This window comes from Nuphar pumila, chromosome 10, assembly GCF_984573655.1.
Source record: "Nuphar pumila chromosome 10, dmNupPumi1.hap1.1, whole genome shotgun sequence".
Lineage (NCBI taxonomy): Eukaryota > Viridiplantae > Streptophyta > Magnoliopsida > Nymphaeales > Nymphaeaceae > Nuphar > Nuphar pumila.
This window is the reverse complement of record NC_143258.1, coordinates 95,012,108-95,038,638: the sequence shown is the minus strand read 5'-3', so window position 1 is coordinate 95,038,638 and position 26,531 is coordinate 95,012,108. Positions and strand designations below refer to the sequence as shown.

The following is a 26,531-nucleotide window of genomic DNA, read 5'->3' as shown; positions in this document are numbered from 1 at the left end:
TATCATCCTTCTACTCTATGTTGACGACATGATCATCACTGGAAGTGATAAACAGGAGTTTATGATATTAAAAAATTTCTCTAAACACATTTTGAAATGAGTGATTTGGGTTTTTTGAAATATTTTCTTGGTATAGAAGTTGCCTACTCACCTAGAGGTTACTTGCTAACTCAATCTAAGTTTGCATTAGATATTGTTGTCAGGTCAGGTATTTCAGATGAAAGACATGTTGATACTCCTGAGATTGTGAATGTCAAAATGAAGATTGATGATGGAGAGCCACTCGAGAATCCGACTCCGTATAGGCAACTTGTTGGGGCTCTATCGTATCTATCTATCACAAGACCTGACATTACACATGCGGTCCATACAGTCAGTCAATTTCAACATGCTCCAACTTCTGTTCATATGGGAGCAGTTTTGCATATTATTAGATATATCAAAAATTCTATTTCTCGAGGATTATTTTTATCTGCTTTCTCTAACTTAGAATTGCTTGCTTATACTGATGCAGATTGGGGTGGTGATCCAAATGACCGCCACTCAACTACAGGTTTTTGTGTCTTTTTAGGAGAATCCTTGGTGTCTTGGCGATGTAAGAAGCAACAAAAGGTCTCTCTCATCAACTGAAGCTGAATATAGGGCAATGGCTACAACTACTATGGAATTAGTCTGGCTTCGACGTTTACTTTCCGATATGGGAGTTGAAAGTCCAAAAGCATCAAATCTGTGTTGTGACAACAAAAGCTCTATCTATATTGCAAGCAATCAGACATTTCATGAACGCACCAAGCATATAGAAATGGATTGCCATTATGTTCGAGAGAAATTTTTGCGTGGCACCATCAATCTTCCCTATGTTGCTTCAGAATATCAGCTGGCCGATTTCTTCACCAAGCCTCTCGCTGCTCCTAGGTTTCACTTTCTCTTAGGCAAACTTTTGGTTATCCAACCGTAAGTTTGAGGGGGAGTGTTAAAATATGTAATCTCATATAATATCTCATATGTAATCTCATAAACATGTAATGTTTTATCTCCTTTCTAGTTAGGATTTTTCGTTTAATTAATTCTAGTTAAAATACAACTAGAATTAGCCAAACCAGTCCATCATTGGACTGATTTGGCCTTTACCTTTTTGACTAGTCAAAAAGGTACCTTTTTGACCAAGTCAAAAAGGTAAATCCAAAAAGAGCGGTTGGACTCCCCATCAGCTCTATTAGAGCCGTTGGAGAGTCCAACAACTCTCTTAAGGCTTCTCTCTACCTCTTTATAAATATGGGGCTATTCCCCTTGTAAAGACTTACTCTTGTTTTGGGTTTTTATCTCAAATCAATAAAATTGTTTATTCTTCATTTTTATACCCGTTTCGGGTTGTGTGTATTCTTAAGTTCTCTTTGTGAACCTTTGTGGTTCTTATGATGAATTTGTGAGAACTTGTTGAGAGACATTTGTTGTAGCGTATTTTTTACTTTCTTACACCCTTGTCTTGCTGGCAGGCGAGGTACGTTCACACATACCCCTCCACGTTATCTCTCATATGTGGCCAATAGTAGCCGTGCTTAAGGAGTGCTAAGGTTCGCTCCTGACCAGGATGCCGACCCATAATGTATCATGGTACTACTTAAGCAATTCTCGGTGGAGGCTTCTCCACCGCGGCAGGAAAACACGTCTCCCTTTTGTCATGAGGAGGTCGTCTTGTAGCCAAAATCGTCGAGTCTTCCCTGTCTGCACCAGAGAAACAAAGTGTTGTGTCGTCGGATCCTGCTGCGTACCTTCGCAGATGCAACTCAGCAAAGCGCCCTCCAAATGCACTTCGAAATGCTCCACATGCTCAACAACCAGTTCAGCCCTATGGCTCGAGGCGTTTGCAACTATATTGGTCTTCCCAACCTTGTACTCTAAGGCAAAGTCGAACTCAGCCAAAAATATCTGCCATCGAGCTTGCTTTGACGTCAACTTTTTCTATGTGTGAAAATAGCTCGTGGCAACATTGTCCGTCTTGACGATGAACTGGGCACCCAAAAGATAGTGCCACCAGGTCCTGAGGCAATACACAATGACTGTTATCTCACGTTCATCCACCGTGTAACGCCTCTCTGCATCCTTTAGCTTACAACTCTCATATGTGATCGGATGACCATCTTGCATAATAACTCCGCCGATGGCAAAGTTTGAGGCGTCTGTGTGGACCTCAAAGGGTCTCAAGTGATCAGGCAGTCGCGACACTGTCTCCCTCACTAAGGCTTTCTTCAAGCCGTCGAAGGCATCTTGGCATGCTCATGTCCAGAGTCATACCCGATTCTTCTTTAACAAGTCAATGAAGGGCACAACAATGAGAGAGTAATCTTTAATGAATGGCCGATAGTAATTCGCCAAACCAAGGAATGACCGCAACTCTGACACTTTGCTTGGCGGAACCCATTCCTGGATGACTCTTATCTTTTGCCCATCTATGCACAACACACCACGCCCCACAACGTGGTTGAGGAAGCTGATCTCCTCCTGACCGAAGAGACACTTATCTCGTTTAACATATTCACCTTTAGCACCTGAAACACTGTTCACAAGTGCCCAACATGTTCCTTCATGTTGTTGTAGATCACGATGTCATCCAAGTAGACTATCACAAACTTGTCTAAGGGTAGAAAATCTGATTCATTAGGGTCGTGAACGTGGTTGGAGCATTCGTCAACCCGAATGACATTACTAAGAATTCGTAATCACCATAGCGGGTGACGCAAGTTGTCTTCGGCTCATCACCATCTGCAATCCTCACCTGTTAGTAACCCGATCTCAAGTCTAGCTTTGAAAAGACTCGGGCATTGCTCAACCGATCGAACAAGTCCGCTATTAGTGACAACAAGTACTTGTTTTTTACCGTGACATTGTTTAGCACACGATAGTCCACACATAACCGCTTGGAGTCGTCATGTTTTATCTGAAATAGGACTGGTGCGCCAAATAGTGCTTTTGATGGACGAATGATGCTTGCATCCAACATCTCGTCCAGCTGCCTGCGCAGCTCTTTCAGCTCAGCTGACCCCATGTAGTATGTAACTATTGCGGGAGGCTTCGCTCTCGGGGTCAACTCAATCTTATGGTTGACCTCGCGTCTAGGTGGTAAACGCTTTGGCAATTTCGGAGGCATCACCCCCAAAACTCCGCCAACAGTGGGGCTAGGGTCGACGACACTGTTGCTTGCACCTTCTCTTCTTCTGCCCGCACGACAACTAAGAATGTCTGCTCCCCACGCTTGACACCCTTCTTCAATTGTATTACTGATAACACTGAAGTCTTGCCTTTCTTAGTAAGGCACTGAACTGTGTGTGACAGGTTTGGCTTCATAATTGTCAATGAGTTAAACTTTGGCAACAACATCACATTCTGGCTGCGTAGAAACTTCATATCCAAAATGATCTTAAAATCGTCTAGGGGTACCACAAAGAAGTTGACCTTGCCGACTCAACTCATAATTTGGATAGCCACATCCCTTGCTTCACCAAGAATGAGCTTGGCCTCAGAGTTTACCGTTTTGATGGTTATCTGCTTTGGCTCGGGCTTCAAGCCCAACTGCTCTGCCTCTTCCTGCGAGACAAAGTTGTGTGTGGCCACGGAGTCTACCATTGTTGAAGTAGAATTTCCATTCGTAATGATTTTCAAGTACATGAGTTCCTTACTGACTTGCATGTTTTTAGTTGCGCAACTTCTAGCTGCGTTAATCAATCGCATGACCCCCATCCCTTCTTGTATGGTGTTAGTATCACTGCATTATGCCTGCGCCCCATCGTCTTTTACAAGACGTTTCAGATACTGCCTAACGATATGCCTATCGCCACATAACCAACAAGTAACAACTGCTCCCTTGTTGCCGTTGTTATACTTCTTGAAGTTCTGTTTTTTATCAAATTGGTGGGATGTTGACGCCTCACCTTTGTTGTCGCATCACTCATCCTTCTTGCCTCCGTGGTCAGGCTTCTTCTCGACCTTGGTTGATGGGGTGGAGGGCTTGCGTTGAGTGTCAGCTAAGCGCTCGGTCGTTACGTATGCATCTTCTAAAATACTAGGGTTGCTCCTTTACACTTCGGACTGTGCTCATGGCTGAAGTCTCATAATGAACCAATTGAGCTTGTCTTCATCTGGCATGTTAGGTACCTCAAGCATAAGCTTCTGGAACGTTCTGACATAGTCTTGCAACAAACCAGTATATTTAAGATCCGACACCATTCTGGAAGCCCGTCTTTGTGCATTCCTCGGCATGAAGTAGTTGCACAGTTCTATTTTGAAATCGTCAAAGGTATCTATCACGCATTGACCCTTCTCCATGTCACTGCGCTTCTGCCTCCACCAAGCGATAACATCTCCATCCAGTAGAGTTGCTGCAGTTTTAATCCTGAGATCTTCAACCATCATGTTCTAAATATCCAATTAGTCTTCTACTTGGAACAATAAGTTCTCAATGGCCTTGCTGTCGCGAGAACCATTGAACATTGTTGGTTTTGGCACATCAATCCTTGATGACCTCTCACCATTTTCCCCATTCTGCGCGGTTTTTCAACTGAAGCTCCCCTATTTCAGTCTGAAAGCTGGCCACTGTTGTCGTCAACGAAGTGACCTGTTCTATTAGTAAGATTACCTCCTCTTGCAGGCTCGCCACCACATCATTCAGTCTACTGAATGATTCAACTGCGCGTGAAATCGCTTCTTCGTGCAAAGTTACATCTTCCACCAGCTTGTTGACACTTGCAGCCATTTGTTCTTGGTCCCGAGGTGAACCCATCTTCTCAGCTTCAGCAACTGTCTTGCTTTTGGTGTTACGCAAGTTTTGATAGGGCGCCACGATGTCTTGTTCACAAATCGCAGCTTGTCGGCGCGTCTGTCGACACCGACTCCGGAGTCCCTTCCCCAGCACGACAACGAACTTTGGTACCACTTGTATGTGCCTATTTCCTTCAATAGGCCAGCGCGGCGCGACAGTCCTTCTTTACCGCCGCAAGCCTACTTATCGTTCGCTTGGCACTTGCGGAAGCTTGTAATCAGAGTGCAAGAGAGCAAGAGAGAATAAAGAGAGAAGAATTGCAATCACAAGAAGCAATCACAACGAGGGTGAACAAAAGAAAGCTCAATGCATTTGATTCATTTACAATTTAGCCCGTAGGCCTCTTACCGTTCAAGTATACGGGCTGCCCCTTCGGGGCATTGATTAACCTGAACCGGACAACTTACATCAGACTCAACGAAAGCAAAATAGACTCTAGACGCAACTTTACAATATAAGTCACAAGGGAACATTTGCAATGGTACCTTTAATTATATCTAAGCGTTCTTTTGGCTGTCTCCATGTGACTAACTTTAGGAACATGCATATATTGAGAAACCTGATTTACAACAAAGACCAAATCCGGTCTAGCGAATGCAAGATACTGCAAAGCTTCAACTAGACTTCTAAACTTTTCAGGTTTTGACAGTAACTTGTCCTCATCGACATCATGAGATAGATTTACAGTGATCGCAGCACGTGTTTGAACTGGTTTGCAATCAGTCATGCCAAAACGAGTATGCAAGTCAAAGGCATAGTTACGCTGTGAGGACTAAACGATCATGCCATTGGTCAACCTCGACACCGAGACAATACAATAGCTTTAATGAAGAATTTTTGCATAAGTATCTTCTTCAATTTCAGTATTCTTAATGGGCCACTTCCTGTGATAACAATATCATTTACATAGATCAGGACAATGGTGATGTGCAAACCATCATGACAAGTAAAAAGTGAACAAAGCCCATAAAGCAAACTACATTGTTGAAAGTTTCAAACCACACACGTGAAGCTTGCTTTAGCCCATAAATGTCTTTCTTTAATCGAAGAACCCTGCTTTGGACATCTTATTCTAGATACCCTGGTGGATGCTCTATATATACTCGTATAGTACCCATTTCTGACAACGTCACTAAAAGTTTCATCAAAGTCCATTCCATGCTCTTGAGTGTAGCCTTTTGCCACCAACCTGATTTTATATCTCTTGATGCTCTCATCTGCTTTGTATTTAATTTTGTATACCCATTTGCTTTATATCTGACTAATTTTGGTATCAGAGCGGGTTCGTCGGTAAGTCCAGTAGATCAAACTGCATATTCCTTCTCTTGTCTCTCTATATTCAAATCAGTTTTTTCCTTTCTTCGGTCATTTATTTTTCTTCTTTCATCTCCTTTTCTTTATTCTTTCGTTGTTTGAATCATCTTTCACATCTTATTCCTTCTTTATTATTATTCTTTCATTGTTTTCTTTATTTTGTCTCTGCATCAGATCTGATCTATTTTGGGCCAGATCTGATCAGCTCTAGACGGCAGAACGACCCAGCCAGATCTGCAGTTTCACGTAGAAATCAATCAAATCTGCGATTTCTTTAAATCCATATTTTTTTCTCTTTCCTTCTCATTTCCTTTGGTCTTTAATTTATTCTGTTTCAATCGAAAACTTTTTTTCCTCTGTCAGTTTGCACATTCTAGATTTTTCTTGAGTCGTTCCCAAAGTTTGCGCAGACAAGATTTCTTGGGTTGTAAATATTCTCTTTTCTCTCTCTAAATATTCAAAGTCTTTCAATCTTTCAACCGATTGTTCATTCATCTCTTTTAGATCAGATCAGCCTGCTCCCTACTATCGTTTAGCTTATTTGCCAAAAAAAAAAAAACCGAGGCTCGTGCTCAAGTCATTGGATGACGTCAGTGATATTAAATAGCAATTTCTGATTCTGATCTGATTGCTTTACTTCATTATTTTTGTTATCTTTTCATTTATCTATCCTTGATTTTCGTTCTTCTTCATCACGAATTCCTCAACTCCTATTTCCTCTTCTTTTCTACCACAACTTGTGACTGAAAAGTTGGGTGAGACCAACTTTATCACATGGAAAAAATAAATTATTCCTTTCATATGCAGCCTTGATCTTATGGGCCATCTCGATGGATCCAATCTTGCCCGCTGGAATTTGTGTCTAAATCACACGGGAATACAGAGGGAAAAGACAAAGAGAACGTGATGCGATGGTTCTTGTTAGAAATCCAGAGTACACTCCATGGTTCAAGAATGATTGGTCAGTTGTTGCCGTTCATTATGGCAACGTTATCCAAGCAAGTTCTTCACACTCCCACTGGTGTGACAACATATGAGTTATGGGATCTTTTGCACAAATGGTATGAACATATATCTCTTCCTAAGATCTACTATCTTAAATCAGAGTTTGGTGCCTTGAAAAGAGAAAACAGGAATGTCATGAATTTTCTTGATAAAGTAAAACACATTGCTGATCAGTTAGCTGCTATTGGAAGTTCTCTACCAGAAGATGATGTGATCATTCAGACTCTTCGAGGTTTAGGAGAAGAATATAATCTTTTTATTGCAAACTACATCGGCAGAGAAAAAAAGGGAACTTTCGATCAGTTGAGAACCCAACTGCTTGAATTTGAGTCTACTTTCAATATTTCCTCCAAAAAGGAAGATCCATCTCCCCAGCACAAAGTTTTTGTTGTGGCTAATTCGTCACATGGTCGTGGACATGCCCGTGGTTACTTTGACCCCAGGGAGATGGTGTTCTACCTAACCCAAATCGACCTAATGGAGGTTGGGGACAAAATGTTTACTGCCAGATATGTGGGAAGTGTGAACACGTCAGTTCCAACTGTTATTGGAGGTTTGTTCCTACATATCGGCCACCTACGCTGACCTATTCAGCGCGTTTTAGGTAGTTTGCTTCTCTTAGCAGCAATGTTGGAAATCCTCGTCCAGGTGCATTCAGTCTTCCTTTAGTCAAATGGGGGTGCAGCAAAACACCCACGCGTATGGAGGTGTTCCTATTAGTTCGCAATGACCTATGAATTTCAATTAGCAATCATGGATGGCGCTTGCTCCTCCTCAGGCCCATCAATCTTCTTACTCTAACAATACATGGTTTATTGATTCTGGTGTTGCACATCATGTCAGAGGCAATTCAGGTAACCTCACAAGCTTTATTCCTTATCACGGTAATGGTAGGATAGTCACAGTAGATGGGAAACCTTACTCCATTACTCACGTAGGCACCACCATCATTTCTACATCTAGTGATTCCATTTCTGTTCCTAACTTCTTTTTTGTTCCTAGCATTAAGCGTAATCTTATTTCAGTTTTTCAACTCGTTATCAAACTAATTCTCACGTTTCCTTCTCTTTGTCATCTATTTTTGTAAAGGATATTCACACAAAGCGGAGCCTCGTTGAGGTAAAGCATTGCGGAGGATTATATGTCGTAGATGAAGCTCTTGTCAATCGTGCTCAAGTTCTTGTTTCTAAAGTCGTTGGTGTTACTAAAGATGCCGAATTATGGCACAAATGTCTTGGTCGTTGCAATTCAAAGTTTTTTGAAATTCTATGTAATAAAGGTCTTATTACCATAAATGATAAGGCCCCAGTTATGTCTATGTCTTGTTCTCATTGTCTAGTCCGTAAGAGTCATGAACTCCCTTTTGAAAATTCTAATAAAAGAGCTTCATTTCCTTTGGAATTAATTCATTATGATGTGTAAGGATCAATCCTAATTTTATCCTTATCTAAGTCAAAGTATTATGTTATTTTTTGTTGATGATTTCATGAGATACACCTGGATCTACTTTCTGAAATCTAAAGACCGGGTGTTGTTTACTTTCCAAAAAATTTAAAGTTGTTAAAAATCAATTTTCTTGCAAAATTCTTCGTTTTCGTAGTGATGGTGGTGGTGAGTATGTCTCTGTGACATTCTTTAATTACCTTAGTGAGAATGAAATAAAGCGTAAACTTTCTTGCCCAAGAACCTCTCAACAAAATGGTGTTGCAGAGAGAAAGCACATTCATATATCGGAGACAACTCTCATTCTGATTACGGAGTCTAAGATTAGATTGGATCTGTGAGCAAAAGCATATCACACGACAATATTTTTAATAAATTGTATGCTTCTTACTTCTCTTGGATGAAACACAACATATTTTATGCTTTATTGACGACATCCAGATTATTCCATTCTAAGGACCTTTGGCAATAGGTGTTTTGTTCATATTTCATAGTTCCCTGCATAACAATTTCTCTCCAAAGGCACATCATTTGCAAATTTGTTGGCTATGATGATGAATACAAAGGGTATCACTGTTACAACTTGACTACAGGGAAATTGATGATATCTAGGCATGTCAGAGTTTGATGGTCATGATCATATAATTGATAAAGCTGTTGACCTCTCTTTGCTCTGATACCATGATATTTTGGAGGCCCTTGAATTCGTGTCCTGCACACAAGAGAAAAGAAGGAAAAACGAAAGAGAGGAGAATATGGCATGTCTTACCTGCTGGGATGCTTCTTGTATTTATTTAGAAACATAACGCTAATTACAAACATGCCCTTAATGAATAAAATACAAGACTGGACCAAAATACCCTTAAGTTACAAACATATATTCTCATATATACGTTCCAACAGTTTTAACATACTCAAACATGAGAGAGAGAGATTCAAATAAGGTACCAAACATGCAGACTTAAAATTTGGATATTTTCCAGGTTTTGAAGTGCAGCCAAACACTATTCACTTTTTTTTTTGAATTCAAAAGTTTAAGGTTCCAGAAAACTAAAAAAATTAAAACTGCAAAACTGAATATCTGGATTTGCATCCAGACAAGTCCTAAGCGAATGTTTTGTTACACACTTATCTAGATTGATTGTCTATTTTGAAAAGAAGCTTTTACAATATTAGTTTCAGGTGTTTGGTTTAAGAAAATGAGACTAACAAAATTCAGAAATTTTGAAATACGAAAACTAAACATTTTTCCGAAACTAATTTATATTAAAAATGCGGGCTCTCACTTTGTTTCCTAATCAAGTGCCTTGGTCCCTCTTGATATCTCACTTCTCTCCTAGCACTATCTTCAAGTTATCTACGGCTATTTCATTGTGTCAAAAGTAGGTAAAACTTCCCCTCTCTGTACTTGTACTGATCAATTACCCTGGTCATCCCTCCCCTCATTATTGCACTCCTTTCTTAGCACCATCTTCAAGTTATCTATGGCCATTTCAATGTCCCAAAAGTAGGTAAACCTTCCCTCACCCCCACCCCTCTCTCTCTCTCTCTCTGCTGGGAATATCTGGAGGAAGACTGTGTAGAAGAAGAGGGGTTTAATGAAAGGGGTGTTGAAGGAGTGGCTATATGTCCATGTACTTGTGCTTGTGCTTCAAATGGGAAGAGAGGGTAATGGAGGGGGCTTAGAAGGAAAGGAGCTTGAGGATGAAGTTCTAGGAAGACGGTGCAGTTGGACCTTTAGTGGCTACAGAGGCAAAGGCTAGCAGTCTATCAAATGGCCAAAAATGCGGAGGGTGGAAGATGATGGTTCTAGAGGGGGAAAAGATAGCATTACTGTTTTGATTTGGAAGAGACTAATAACAGACAGAAAGTGTTTTATGAAATGCCTGCAAGAAATGATTTCATGTACTGCTGTAGTCCAAGTCTATGGCAGGTTGGGGATGTCTATTCGGTAGGGCAGCCTTTCAATGTAGCCTGTAGAATAGGAAGGTCTTGTAGAAGCATTCTTGCCTTGCTAGGTTAGGCAAGGCCTATGCAACTGTATCCTTCTTTAATATCGTAGTTGTGTAAGATTTGGTTTGCATCAGCGTTTGATATCATTGGCGCCTGGAACTTGGTTTTCTGATTGCTTTCTATATATATTTTGTTTAGGAGCTACATTAATCCACATCAACCAAACACACATACAACTAAAACTGGGATATTTTTTTCAGATTTGAAGTGCAACAGAATACTATTAGTTTTTTTGAATAAAAATGAGGTTCGAGAAAGCTAAGGAAATTAAGAACTGAAGATTAAATATGTGTAATTGAGAATGCGCTGTTACAGTTTCCTAGGTAGTGTATGTTACAGTTACCGGAAGGTTCTTGCTACATGGGGAAACCCGCTTCCCCGGAAGCTCACTTCGGAAGCAGGAAACTTCTCGCTTCCTCGAAAGGAGGAGAAGCTTTGGGAAACCTTTTTCAAAAATATGGGAAACTTGATTCCCTTTAGTGGGAAGCCCGTTTCCTCTTTGTTTCCCGACTTGATTCCTTTCACTTAACATTTTCATCTCGCTTGTCAGTTCCTAACTTCCTACTCACTTTTTCCCCACTTTCTATGTTTTCCATATTAAAAAGTTATAATTTTGTATAACAAGCTTGCATGTTGGTTTTATATCATTTTACATTTGTGTTTATGCCATTTATTATTTACTTCTGTCCGTGCTTCATATTGCTTTCTATGTGCTTCCTTTTCATTTTTTATGCACTTCCATAATTGCTTCATAACTATATCGGGCTTCCTGCTTCATATTACTTTTTTAACATTGGCTTCCCCACTTCCACTTCAGGCATCACTTCTCTTTTCCATTTTGTTTTCTAGTAACTATGGTGTACATAACACCATGCGTTGAAATGAAATTTTCAGTTCCATGAACCAACATGCCTATGACAAATTTGAAGTTACGTGTAGAAAATCTTTGTGCATAATGGCCAATTGATGATTCCTTGTGCATTTTATTTTATTCTAATCTTTAATAACTAATCACATACTATTTCTCTTTCCCCAGGTGTAGCTCAGTGCAATACTCTCTCTCTCTCTTTCTTCCCTCATTTTCACCCATGTTTATCACAATCATTTTTTCTTCTACATCAATCCTTTGTTTTTCTTTCCTTTTGCTTCCTCCCTCATCTGTTGCTTGTTTTTTGCTGTAGTTGTCAGTCTTACTAGGTTTTCTTATCCCTTATTGGAGTTGCATATATATTTTAAGTTAATGTTCTTCAAAGGAAATTTTGTCTTCAAATTTGTGATTAAGCTAATGTTCATTTAAAGCTCCACTTGTTGATTTTTAAATTTTTCCAGTTGGGAATTCATTATACCATGCAATTCAGTATTTGTTATAAATTGGATTTTTTCCCCTCCCTTTAGGCAAGTGCAGATATGTCTATTTCAGAGGCTGATGGAGATGACTGCAATTTTAAATGGGGTAAAAAGAGAGGAGCTGGTCGCTATGCTGACGAACCTGCTCAGTTCTATGAGTCGTTCACTTATGATGGCGTAGAGTATTTCCTTTATGATTCTGTATACCTGCACTCAGCGGATGAACCTGAGCCTTATATTGGTAAGCTGTTGAAGATCTGGGAGCACGGGGATCCTAAAATGAGGAAAATTAAGGTCTTGTGGTTTTTCCGCTCCATTGAAATTCGGAACTGGCTGGGGAATCGTCAAGCACAGAAGAATGAATTGTTTTTGGCATCTGGTGAAGGTGTCGGCCTTGTTGGTGTGAATCCTTTGGTAAAATGAAAATACGCATTTCTTTTTTGTTTTCTGTTAGTTGCTCTGATGGTTTGTCGGTTCTATTGCTCGTCCTCTTTGTGGTTTGTCTTTCATGGAAAAAGATCAGGAATTGTGGTCAATGATACTTGAATTTATCTGGCGTATGACTTTCTGCTCCTCTTCTTGAATTTTTTCTGAATAACTAATTTTAATTTGATTATTATGCAAAATTAGAAGAAACCTTTAGAGCTGGCTATAATGGACCCACTTATCTAGAGAAGTGGGATACTTAGTGAAGCTGTATCCAGCACATCCCTTTTGAAGTGGTTGCATTCAAGCACCCCTCAGATTGGCTTGTTATTCTTGAAGTTGCATTCTATAGCCAGTGAGCTTGTCATAATTGCTTTTCATTCTAAATTGGGGTATTTCTCTGAGCTGCGATTTTGCTAGACATAATTAGCTGGTCATTTTAAGTTATAAAATAAATGCTTGCACAACATCTTATTGTTGTTTTTGTCATAGTGCTATTTACTTGCCCAATAAGCATTGGGATGACTACTCGCCATTGAAAATTATCAGCAAAATATGTAGTGTCACAACAAAGAAATAAACATTATACACTAAAAGCTCTTTTGAACATAGCCAATACTACAAAATGTAAAGCATTGTCGTTAGAAGTGAATGAATGAAGAAAAAATATAGTTACTAAGAGCAGAAATGGAGCAGGTTAAATATTAGGAATGAGTGCATGGAAGCGTAGGACCCAAAAAAAAGAAACATCTCCAAGGAGCATATAAGTTGATAAGACTAGGTATATAACTTATGTTTCCTAGTTTTTATATTGAAATTTATTTACATTTGTACAATGCATGCCTTTGTTTGTATGGATGTACATACAAGGTTATGTAAATCTTTAGAAAAGGTGTGATTGTGAGCTGTTTGAGGTTTTTATTTTTATGATTTTAGGTGTAAAACTTTTTCGAAAAAAAGTATAAAACTAAGTATTCATATTAACCATATAACTAATGGGAGCATGCTCCCATATGGTAGGAGGAAGCACATTTTAGTTAGAAGCAATTTGGAGCGTGAATCATGTTTAAAGTTTCTAGATCATGAATAAAAAATTTAAATGTGGCCAAGATTAAATGAGGGTGACTACTCCTTTTGTACTCATGTCATTCTTGCCCCTTTTTTCATTTGATAAACCAGATGGTTAAAAAGCAAAGAAAGCCTTCTAGGTGGAGGGAGTTGCATTTATGGTCACTTTTTTTTCTGTGGAAAACTGTGGAGGCACCCAAAAGAAGGAAGGGTTGTTATCTTGAGCTATGTTTGGATGAGGTTTTGGAAGGTTGTATGTTTAAAAGCATGTCTGGGTATTGGCCCAACAGCTAGGCATTGGACGAGTGTGATTTTTATTTATAAACTAAATCTATGTTAACAAAATTTAGAATCATTATTTAGTATTTTTTTGGGAAAGTTTTTAACTTTTGTTAACCTTAATTTTTTAATAAATTAGTGTATTTATTTGGCTGTGCCTAGTGCTTCTGGCTACATAAGTTGAATGAAAAATGATGTGGAGCAAATTTTTTCATGGTCACATATACTAGATTATTGGCACGAAGTGGCATGAAATCCGAGACACAAATAAAATAGAGAAAAATAACAATATGATAAAAATAGGTGAAATCCAAATGCATTGGTCAAAAACAACAAAACATAGTCAAGAAGAAGAACAAGAAATAAAAAATAAGTACTTTATTAATGAGAAATATCCACAAAATATATAAGGAAACCTTACTACCACACTCACTATTTAACACATCACTCTTGCACACGCTTACAAGGTTTTATGTATCATATCGTAACCCATATCGGTCGGGCCCATAGTTACACTGTATCATAAACTTTTAATAAAAAATTTCAAAAATCCCAAAAATCAAGAAAATCAGAAAAATTTAGCAAAAATTATTGAAAATCTATCACATGAAACAATGATGAATTGCATAAAATACAACCATAAAATCACATATGAAGCATTTATGTTTATGAGTCGCATAAGACATCATAAAAAATCAACTAATATAGAATCATAGATAATATTACATGCATATCTCACAAGAGCAATTCAAAATATTAGATATCTTGCAATTAAGAACATGACACACGACTCATACTTTCATATTACATAAACAAAAACAAAAACAAAAACAAAAACAAAATAACCAAGTTTATGAATAATTAAGTAAACAAAAACAAAATAACCAAGTTTATGAATAATTAAGTATTAAATAATCAAGTTTTTAAAACATATTATATAAAACCTCGATAATCATAATCATCTTCATCATCATCATTATCTTTTTCTTCTCCTCCTTTGACATCCACATCGTCTACGTGGGGTATTCATCATCTACCTTCTATGCGCCTTCCATGTTAATCCATTGAATGTCCTCTTCATTTAAAAAAGTCTTTGCTTCTTCTTCAACACATGCATCTAATTCATCAAAATGTTCCAAAATGATAGGATAAAATTCATCTTTGTGCCTCTTTGTTGATAACTTTTCGATTTGCCTAAAACGATGACATGAAAAAAATTAAAATTAGTTGGGTTTTGAATGAAAATGATAAATAAACTTTATAATTTTATAAACTTTATATTTTATAATATAATGTCATTATTCGAGTGCGCCATTGCCATGCCGGATCATTTGATGTCATCTTCTCCAAAAAAAGATCAATAAAAGGGAAAATAGGGGTTTTTTACCTTAACCTACCGTCTTAGTGGAAAAATGGTGGAAATGCACTTTTGCTGAAATCGCAAAAACCCTCTCCCTTGCGCACCGATCGGCCCCCCAATCGCTCTCATGAGTCTTATGGTGCGTGGGTACCTCTCTAATGACCTTTGCACAAACAAGGAAGTCAACCTTCAAGAGGTCTTTAAAACCCAAAAATGAAAAAATTATTTTTCAGCCCTTTTAAAGTGCGCCGAACATGTATCGTACGATACACCCCGCACCATACAATACGATGCAATATGGGTCTGTATTGTACGATACATACGATACACACTCATATCGCGATACGAGTGCATGTCGTATCGTTTTCTTTCATAATAATGATACTTATCATACAATACGGTCCAGTACGGTATAGACAACCTTGCACACTTTACATTTATGCTTGTTAGCTTTTGTTGTTATTGTTGATTTTAGTATATTATCTTCTACTTTAATTTTACCATCAAGTTCATTTGTTATCCACCAGTACAAACAAAGCTTCTACATCTCTTCTTTCATCATCTTTGATGCTTTCAGCACAATGTAGTTTTCTTGTTGGTAATGTTTATTTCTTACTTGGTGATTGACCAACGGGAAAGTATTATACATGAAAGATATACTGTTCTAGTTTATCTTTGGGAAATTTATGCTTTTGTTTTTATCGTAAGAGTTTGGGATAATTAGCGCTGTTTGAAACTCCTTTTCGTGACAAGATTATGGTGATTGAAGCTAACTTTTCAAGACTTATCTTTGGTGAGATACTATTAAGGGGTCATGAACTATGTAGTCAAAACCGCTATGTGGTGCCTAATCGGTGGACCCCTAAAAAGACTAGTTGGAGACTAGGCATTAGTCGGTACCTTAATTAAAAAAAAAAAAATATAAAAAATATGCAAATGAACTGCTAAAATTAGTAACATGTATGCAACACAATAGACCAAAAAAACATGTAGAACATTGCAAAACTCCCCAAATATTAAAAACAATTAATAAGCAAAGCAAACAACTACTAATGTCAACAAATACCAAATAATTTAAAAATAATATAAATTCTTAAAATAAAATGCTAAAACTAATGGCAAACATGTATCTAACATAAAATTAATCAATAACAAATGCACAAATCATAAGATATTGCTATCGCCAAGCATAGTAAACATGTTATATTACAAAACCTGCCCAAATATTATTAAGACTAATAACAAAGATGTATCCAACATAAAAATAATCAACAAATGCACAAAGTAAAAAATACCACTATCGTGAAACAAAGTAAACCTGTTATATTACAAAACCTGCCCAAAAATTAAGAAGAATTGAATAAACAAACAAACAATTACCAACAATGATGTGAAAAGCGTTGAGGCGTTGTGAGGCTCTCCACCAAAAACTGAGGCGAGGCGTAAAACGTAAGCCTCAAATATTTTTTTTGAAAACTTAAAAAAACTATAAAAACATATCTAAAAATACAAATAAATAAAAAATAATGTCCTAACGTGTATGCATATCTGTTTTCTACACAAATACATACATATTTATATAATTAATTAAATATATAACATATATAATTGAAACATAAAAAAACTAGAAAAAAATATCTAAAAATACAAATAAATAAAAAATAATGTCCTAACGTGTATGTATATCTGTTTTTTACACAAATACACACAAATTTATATAATTAATTAAATATATAACATATATAATTGAAAAACTGATTATATAATTCAGAAATTAATTATATAACTTAGAAACACATTATATAGCTATGAAAAAACTTCTTCTTCTCCTCCTCCTTCCTTCTTCTTCTTCACGCCTTTGGCTGGTGCAGAGGGCCTCGCCTCAAGGCAAGTTTTTTCTGTTCTTCCATTAAAAAAGATGGACAAGATGAGCGTGCTGCATGACAAAAGGTGGCACCACATTCAATTCATACAATGATGTCATGTTATTGCACAACTGAAAATTAAAATGATGCAACAAAAAGTCATCTGCAAGCAAGAAGGACATTTGACAATGTATGAATTACTAACAACAAAATTGTCCATAACAAGTATAATATGATAGTCACTGAAAGAATAGCTTCAGTTATTAAAATGTCATTTACAACAAAAAGGAAAATTGGTTGTAGAGTAACAGAGCCAGACAGAGAAGAAGAAGAAGAAGGGGTGGAGGAAGGGGGCGAGAAGAAGAATAAGAGGCAGAGGAAGGGGGAGAGAGAAAGAGAGACAAAGACAAGCTGATAAAGAGAAAAGAAGAAGAATAAGAAGAGGCGGATGAAGGGGGAGAGAGGAAAAGGGACACAAACAGAAGAAGAAGAAAAAGAAGATGCAGAGGAAGGGAGAGACAAAGATAGAAGAAGAAGAAGAAGAGGCAGAAGAAGGGGGAGAGAGAAGGAGAGACATAGAGAAGAAGAAGAGGCGGAGGCATACCTGGAGTGATGGTGGAGGGAGACGGATGGCAGACGAGGGCGAGGGTCCTTGAGCCTGAGTTTATAACCCCCCACCCTTTTATCATAAAATGCCTACCCTTTTATCGTAAAATAAAAAAAAACAGTCAAAGTAACTGCCCTCGCTGTAATGAGATATGCGAAAATACAAAGACTGCTATAAGCACTTGAAATGTCCTACAATGGACAAACAAAAGTGACAATAGCCAAGTCCACAAAGGGACAACACATACACAAGCCTTGAAATAGGCAAAAATATAGAAGTCTCTTTATTGGAAAAGAGAGAGAGCTCTCAAGCATGAAAATATACAAAGGGGGTCACCCTTATTTATACAAAGAATCAAGGGGAAAAAGGAAGGCCAAAACCCTCAAAAGAAGAGCCCAAAAGGGGGCTCATTGTGACCGTTGGGGGCGACTCTATGGTGGGGCCCCTTTTTGGCTTTTACAAAAATAAGAAAAGAAAAATAAAAAATAAAAAGAATAAAAAAACCCAATTTAAAAGAAATATAGTTGTTTTATAAAACAACTATGTGAAAAGACATAAATACCCCTATCGAGTATTATATATATATATATTTTAACACCCCCCTGAAACTTTACGGGGAGATGACAGAAAGTTTGCCAAGAAGAAACATGAAGCGAGGAGCAGGAAGGGCTTTAGTGAAAAAGTCCACCAACTAATATTTTGAAGTGACGTATGAAAGAGTAATTGTTCCTCATAAATATTCATCCCGAACATAATGACAGTCCATCTCGATATGTTTGGTGCGCTCATGAAAAGTGTGATTGCTTGTAATATAGATGACACTCTTGTTGTCACAACATAGCTTTGAAGCTCCAGCAATATCAACCCCCATGTCTTTGAGAAGATTGTGAAGCCAAACTAATTCCATTGTTGTGGTTGCCATAGCCCGGTATTCAGCTTCAATAGAAGAGAGCGAGACTTTCTGTTGCTTCTTGCATCTCCAGGCAATTAAGAAATCTCCTAAAAAGACACAAAAATCAGTAGTTGAGATTCTATCATTAGGGTTACCTCCCCAATCTGCATCAGTATAAGCAAGAAGATTTAAGGAAGAAGATAAGCATAAAAATAGCCCTTTATTTATGATGTTTTTAATGTATTGGATGATCCGGAGCACGGCGCTCATATACATAATTGTAGGAGCATGCTAAAATTGGCTTGCAGAGTGAACCTCATGAGCGATGTCTGGTCTGGTGATGGTTAGGTAAGTGAGAGATCCAATGAGCTGTCTGTAGGGTGTGGGATCTTCCAGAAGAACCTCGTCCTTCAACCTTAATTTAGCATTAATGACCTCTTGAGTCTCTACCTTTTTATCATCTGAAATGCCAAACTTAGTACATATATCTGTAGCAAGCTTCATCTGTGACAAAATATATCCTCGAGGAGAATATGCGACTTCAATGACAAGAAAATATCTAACAAAGCCTAAATCAGACATGTCAAAATTATTTTTTAACATGGTTTTAACATAAACAATACTATTTTGATCATTCTCAGTGATAATCATGTTATCAACATAAAGTAATAATATAACAATACTACTACCTGCACTTTTAACAAAGAGAGCAGTGTCAGTATAATAGGAATGAAATCCTAATTTAACTATGATATCACTAAAACGATCATGCCAAGCCTTGGGGGCTTGTTTAAGACCATACAGGGCTTTTTAAAGCTTAAGGGTTTGACCTTGTCCAATATTAATTCCGAGTGGTGGATCCATATATACTTCTTCATTTAAATTCCCATTTAGAAATGCATTTTTCACATCGAGTTGATATATAGGCCATTTTTTGGTTGATGCGACAACTATTAAAGTTTTGACACTAGTCATTTGGGCTACATGAGCGAATGTTTCCTCATAGTCAATTCCATATTCTTGTGAATATCCCTTTGCTATTAACCTGGCTTTATATCTTTCTAGGGAACCATCACTTTTAGTTTTAACTTTAAATACCCAATGACATCCAGTAGTTTTTTTTATGTGGAGGGAGTTTGACTATTTTCCAAGTATTAGCCTTTTTTAGCGCATCTAGTTCTATTTTCATTTCTTCAACCCAATGTGGTAGAGTCTTAACATGATTATAATGGGTGGGTTCATAATAAGAATGTAAAGTTATTAAACATGCTCGATAATTTGGTGCTAAAGACTCATAGGATACAAACCTATTGGGTGGTATTGATTCTCTAGAAGAGAGCCTAATGGGGGGCTCTTCTGAAGATTCGGAAATTCGAGAGAATTTCTCTAGGTCACTAATAGGCCTTTCTTGATCTCTTCGGGTGTAAACATTAATATTTTCATTATTAGTACCATCACTTGATGGTGACATATCAAAATTGGACACTTCACAAATGTTCTCTATATTTTCAAGATGATCCATAGAATCATCATTTATGTCATCAATAAGATCATGTAAAAACATATAATCAATTTCATGCGATGATTCCATTTTTTCAAAACCATTCTCATCTTCTAGGAAAGTTACATCTTTTGAAACATAAAGCTTGTCATTTTTGAAATCAAAACACCTATAGCCTTTTTTATTTTCCCCATAACCTAAAAAAATACATTCAATTGCCTTTGGAGACAACTTATCTCTTTTACGCAAGAGAACAAAGCATTTACAACCAAAGATGCTAAGGCGATTGAAATCGGGTGAGAATTTAAAGAGTTTTTCGTAAGGAGAGGCATTCTTTAATTTTGAGGAAGGCATTCTATTGATTAGGTATGTTGAGGTTAGGACGACTTCGGCCCAATTTTTTTTCAGAATATTTCTAGAGACAAGCAATGTTCTAGTGGTTTCTATAATATGCCTATGCTTTCTTTTCGCTAGTCCGTGTTGTTGTGGAGTCCTAGGGCATGATTTTTGATGACAAATTCCATTTTGTGTTAAATAATTTTGGAATTCATTAGACAAGTATTCATCACCGGAATCGGTTCTCAAAGTAGATATATTACTTTGAAATTGTTTTTGAATTTTTATATGAAATTCTTTGAAGAAGGAAAACACTTTCGATTTATGACTAAGAAAATAGATCCAAACATATCGAGTAAAGTCATCGATGAAAGTGACATGATAAGAGTAACCCCCTTTAGACATGACCGGAGATGAACCCCAAACATCCGAGTGCACCAATTCAAAGGGCCTTGAAGAAATAAATGTTCTAGTTGAAAAAGGAATAGACTTCATTTTTCCAAAAATATATTCTTTGTAATTAATATATTTTTCCTTACAAAATTTGTTTCCAAATGGAAAAAGATATATTTTTGAATAGCTTGGATGACCAAGCCTTTTATGCCAAGTTTCAATACTTTTCTCTCGGACATAAGAACAAAAATAATTTGTAAGAAGGTTTAGATGATCCATATAGTAAAGGTCCCCCTTCCTATGGCCTTGACCAATCCGCTTCCCGGACCGGAGATCCTGCACAAAGCAACCATTAGATGAGAAAAATATTTCACATCCATGGTCGGCAATTTGGGAGACCGAAAAAAGGTTTAAATTTAATTTTGGAACAAAAAGATTTTGAGAATTTTTGGAGTTTAGAGTTTCAATGTTAGAAATTTTCAAAATAGTTCCATCGGCCGTAGAAACATAAGAGCCTTTTGAATTGGTGCAAACATCGATTAAAGCATTTTCATGAGGGGTCATATGAAAAGATGCTCTAGAGTCTAAGATCCAAGAGTACGTACCGGGTGATGATATAGATGCAATGATCGCACCCGATATGGAGGAAGTAGCTTTAAAGATTTGTTGAAGAGCCATGGGTATTTGACCAATGGTCTCTTTGAGGTCACCATTCTTGCCTTCATCTTTTTTGGTGATAGATTCTTCAAGAGAAGGCCACCTTAGGCTTGAAAGTTCCATTGAGCTTTGGGCAAGCGAGTTTAATGTGACCCGACTCATAGCAATGATGACATACAATCATTTTTCTTCCTCCATTGTAGTTTCCTTGTTTACCAAAGTGGGAGGGGTTTGTAGGTTTTTACATTATTGTCGGGTTTGGAAATGACAATCACTTCATCAACATTGTTACTCATCCCAAACCTTGTTTCTTCTTGAGTGATTTCGGCAATAGCATCCTCTATAGGAGAAAATATGGATCTACGGAGAAGTGCTGACCTCACTTGCTTAAATTCGGGACGTAGCCCAAATAAGAATTGGAACAATCGATCTTGTTCCATTTGCTTTTGTCTTAGTTTGACATCTTCCATAACAACCCATTTTGGCTCTAGAAGAGCCAACTCATCCCATAGTGAGTTTAAAACACTATAGTAGTCTTGAATACTTGAATCACCTTGTTTGGTGGTTCTAATTTTTTCTTGCAAAAAATAAGCTCTTGTAAGATCCTTTTGGGTATACATACCTTTCATAAAGAACCAAGCCTCATTGGCCCGACAAAATTTAGCTATATTAGCACATACCTTGAGTTCGATGTTGTTCATGAACCAAGCAAGGATTCTTGCGTAATTGCTTTCTCAATCTTCTACTTCCTTTTGATGATTTTCAATGGCTTTGAGGCGAACATCAATTTAGGTTCCGGAATGGAACCCATAACATACCCCCAAAGTTTCTTGCCTTTGAGGCTGTTTTCCATTGCCGATGCCCACATCATGTAATTCTTTCCATTGAGTTTGAAGGATAGATCGATTTTTGCTTCCATAATGCCACCAAGAAGTGAGAAGAAGGGAGACAATAGATGAAAAGTATATGTACCACGCTTCTTCCTCTAAGAACCGAGTGGCTCTCATACCATGTAATGAGATATGCGGAAATACAAAGAGTGCTATAAGCACTTGCAATGTCCTACATGGACAATCAAAAGATACAATAGCCAAGTCCACAAAGGGACAACACATACACAAGCCTTGAAATAGGAAAAAATATAGAAGTCTCTTTATTGAAAAAGAGAGAGAGCTCTCAAGCATGAAAATATACAAAAGGGGTCACCCCTATTTATACAAAGAATCAAGGGGAAAAAAGAGGGCCAAAAGTCTCAAAAGAAGAGCCCAAAAGGGGGCTCCCATGGAGTCGTTGGGAGCCCCCAACGGTCACAAATTTGGGGCCCCCAATGACTCTATGGTGGGGCCGCTTTTTGGCTTTTACAAAAATAAGAAAAGAAAAATAAAAAATAAAAAGAATAAAAAAACCTAATTTAAAATAAATATAGTTGTTTTATAAAACAACTATGTGAAAAGACATAAATACCCCTATCGGGTATTATACATATATATGTATGTATGTATGAATACATATTTTAACACTCACACCTAGGCAAGGGCAGTTTAAGCACCAGCTAGGCGGTACCCCTATTGGGGTAAACCAAGAATCATACCGATTCCTAGTTTTTTCGATGACTAGCCCGACTAGGCGCCTAGACGGCACCTTTGGCTGCATAGGTCATGAACTTGTTTTGATATTTGCTTACCACTTCGTATTGTATCAGGAAGTTCTTGTTGGCAAATGCAATGTCACCTGCACATCAAAGGACAGGCGCAATCCTCAACCTTCTGAGCGGCAGCTGAAATCAGCAGACTATATTTTTTACCGTGTGTTTGACGTTTCAAAATTTAAAATATCTGATAAAATGGGAGAAAAAATAGCAGGTGTCGAAGGTATAATCTTGTATGGTTTTGTGTTATATTGATTTTCCCTTCAATTGTCAATTCATGTTTTAATGGATTATGGATTTCTGGACTGCTTTTGAACAACCATGTTGGTTCAATGTACTCCAGTTAAGCTTTTATTTAATAGGAGAGAAGGTAGAAGGCCAAGTTCTTTTCTCAATGTTGATGCTAATGGAGAAGTTGAAACAAGGCAAACCGCTGCAGTTGGTGATGTTGTGGATCTGGAGAAGAGAACTGATGTACAAGTAGTTTTGGAAGTTTCAGAAAGTGTGTCAAAAGACGAGAAAACAGATAATGAGAGGCAAGGAGTTTCAAAGGAAAACAAAGGGAAAATTTTATCTGTGAAGCATGAGCATGGTCCATTGGAAGATTTGAGCGTGAAACATTTGCAACAGATTGATGTTGATACAGATTCAATAGACACTTCAACATCTATCGTTAAGCAGGAAACTTTTCATGATGAAAGTCAGGGTGTCAAAAGGCTAAGAGTAGATTCTAATGAGAATGCAGGAGAAGCTGGTATTGAGGCTGCAGATAACCAAAATTCTGTTACAGATGCAGTGTCGTTAGATAACAGGATTCCTAAGAAGATGAAGCTTGATGATATCACAAGTAAATTGACTGAGGAATCAAAATCCAAAGGCTCCCCTATATTAACACTTGAAAAGGATGATAACAATGATGGTATCATATACAAAGACAAAGCCAATTTGGATAAGGATGAAAGGACACCTTCTGATCATGTTTCTGAAGACAATGTGCAAGCAATAACTGCAATAGATTCTAATCAGAAAGACAAAAAAGTTAATAAGTTGGTGAAGCCCAGCGAGCAGATAGCTGTATCTGCTGAAGATGTCCCAACTAAGTTGTCTGAGGAACCAAAACCCAAAAGCTCCCCTTCCTTAACACATGACACGGAGAATAAGAATGATGGTATCATGGAAAAAGTCAAAGCAAATTTGAGTAAGGATGAAGGGAAGCCTTCTGATCGTGTATCTGAAGTCAATGTGCCAGAAAGAACTGTAAAAGATTCTAATCTGAAGGACAAAACAGTGAGTAAGTCGGTGAAGCCCAGCGAGCAAATAGCTGCATCTCCTGAAGAACTAAAGCCTAAAGTATCTCAAGCACAGTCTCTCAACAAGGCTAGCAAAGTTGATAATCGTGAAGTAGAAGTAACTAGATGGCCTGATGCTGTAAGTCCTTTTCTTTGTTCTTTTTTCTTTTTTGAAAGTGCTATGTTATTCTGATGCTGCAAGTCAAATCTGATTATACTTTGCTAAATCATGCATTGGGCTAAGACCATGGTCACCAGTATAGGCAAGCATGCCATGCATTTCCTTTTTAAATTCTAGAAGCAATAAAAAGAAGGAAATAACACATCTTAAATTTATCTCAATAATATCATAATAGAAGTTAGATGTTATCCTGGTGTTTAGCTTTTTGAAAATTTTCTTCTGTTATGTAATTATCAATTTTAAATTTTTTACTAATTTTACATTTTTAATGTTTTAAATTTGCTGGAAGATTATTTGGAGAAACTTACCTGGGAAAAAGAAAGATAAGATTGATGCTATGCTTATGCCACTCTTGGTTGATATGGTTAATAGTTGGATGTGCACTAAATCTTGAAGTTGACATGCTAGGGTGTAGTTTCAAAGTTATTTCTAGATGCACGCTACAATTCATTTGGATTAGGGATGCATATGTTGCCGTTTAGATTTTCAGTTTATGTGCAATTTGTTTTTAATCAATCTATTTATTGATTCTCATGTGTATGCATAGATGTATGCAATAGTTCGTAATAAAATGTCATGCCTGGGCATCTCTGATTAGGCGTGCATATATAAATGTAAGCGTGTGATCAGGTTGTGTAAAAATATAGGCCTAATACACATCAGTCTAGCATATTTTAGACCATCAGGGGTTTATGGTGACACGAGGCACACATTGTAATCTCTAAGCATTGGGTGCATGCTTTAGAGATTTTGTTGCCTTTGATGGCACTTTTTTGTTGTCATAGGGAGGTAGCCCACTTGACGTAGGATGTAACCTTGATTAAAATGCTGTAAATCATGGGGCCATGTCGCGGAGATGATCATGGTTTGAGTTGAGATCCAAGGTTCACCTTTTGGCTAATTGGTTTGCCATGAGATCCCAGTCACTCATGGCTGGGTTATTATTGGGTGGTTGTCAACCATACTTGCTAAAGACATGGATTTGTGGTGATACTATGAGGCTTAAGCTATAGACTTGATTCAGGATGGGTTCTTAGGCACTATTTGGAGATTCCATCCATTCAATGGAGAATCCAAAGATAGAATTACCTCATTTAGATTCAAGAAACCAACATCTGGTTTTCCGGTCCCCCTTGGGTGGGATCGTTGAGCCATGAACCAAGTCAAACAAGATAGAATTCTTCTACCAACTTGATAAGTTTGTTAAATAACTAGCCATTCTTGTACTATGTAAGTTTTTTGGTAAGCTTAAGATTTAAATAGTGGTTCAACTAAAAGTTCCAATCTTGGTTGCAGTCACATTTCACCATCCATTTTTGCTGGCAAGTAGCACTTATGACAATCATGTTAACCTTAACTGGGTGGGTTTTTGATTGCCTTACACTGAGTCATTCTATGTGTCCGTGACCGAACCTTTGGGATGAGGCATGGACAATTGAGCTTTATTGAGTGAAAAATACATCAAGTGTAGGAATGAGCGGTATGCGTTGGTTCAATCAGTGACATGCAGTAGTAGCATGACATGCGATGGACAATGATATCGTCGTTGATGCAACAATGTCTGACGACACAAACACAATGTTTTGGTTAAGCAGTGCTAGCGGATAAGAGGATGTTGCCTTTGGAGATTTGGTTAAATACCTCTTGCCTTGGATAAGTTTCTACGCATAGCGTTTGGTGCGCATAGGGGGTTGCGTGTGGGTTAGGGCTAATTCCCCAAGGATCACCTTAGGTGTTCCCAACCGATTTTGGTGACTTGTGGCTAGGTGAGTGAATGCTTAGGTGTAACGACTCCAAATTGACATTAAAAATTTTTGCGATTTTTTTTAATACAACAACAACAACAACTACGCCTTCATCCCAAAAAAATGGGGTCGGCGATATGAACCAAAAAAGAAAATCATTTCGGGTCTTCCACATGAATCCTTCTCCTCCAATCATTTCTATCCAATGCCATGTCCTCGGTGAGGTTCAAAGCATTCATATCCTTTCTTATCATCTCCATCCAAGTCTTCTTAGGCCTACTCCGACCTCTTTTAACTAATATATTTTCCCATTTCTCCATCCTTCTAACTAGAGTATCATTAGGCC

The 26,531-nt window shown here is 37.6% G+C and overlaps 1 protein-coding gene across 1 annotated transcript in view; it reads left to right on the top strand.

Annotated features, from left to right (window-relative positions):
* Window positions 1-26,531, top strand: part of LOC149827441 (protein ANTI-SILENCING 1-like) — a 95,365-nt gene that overhangs the window by 8,459 nt on the left and 60,375 nt on the right. The window contains exons 2-4 of the mRNA XM_090019369.1: window positions 11,987-12,352; window positions 23,025-23,193; window positions 23,314-24,398. Of these exons, the coding sequence (XP_089875495.1) occupies window positions 11,999-12,352; window positions 23,025-23,193; window positions 23,314-24,398 (1,608 nt within the window). The 5' untranslated portion in view covers window positions 11,987-11,998. The remainder of the gene's footprint in view (window positions 1-11,986; window positions 12,353-23,024; window positions 23,194-23,313; window positions 24,399-26,531) is intronic.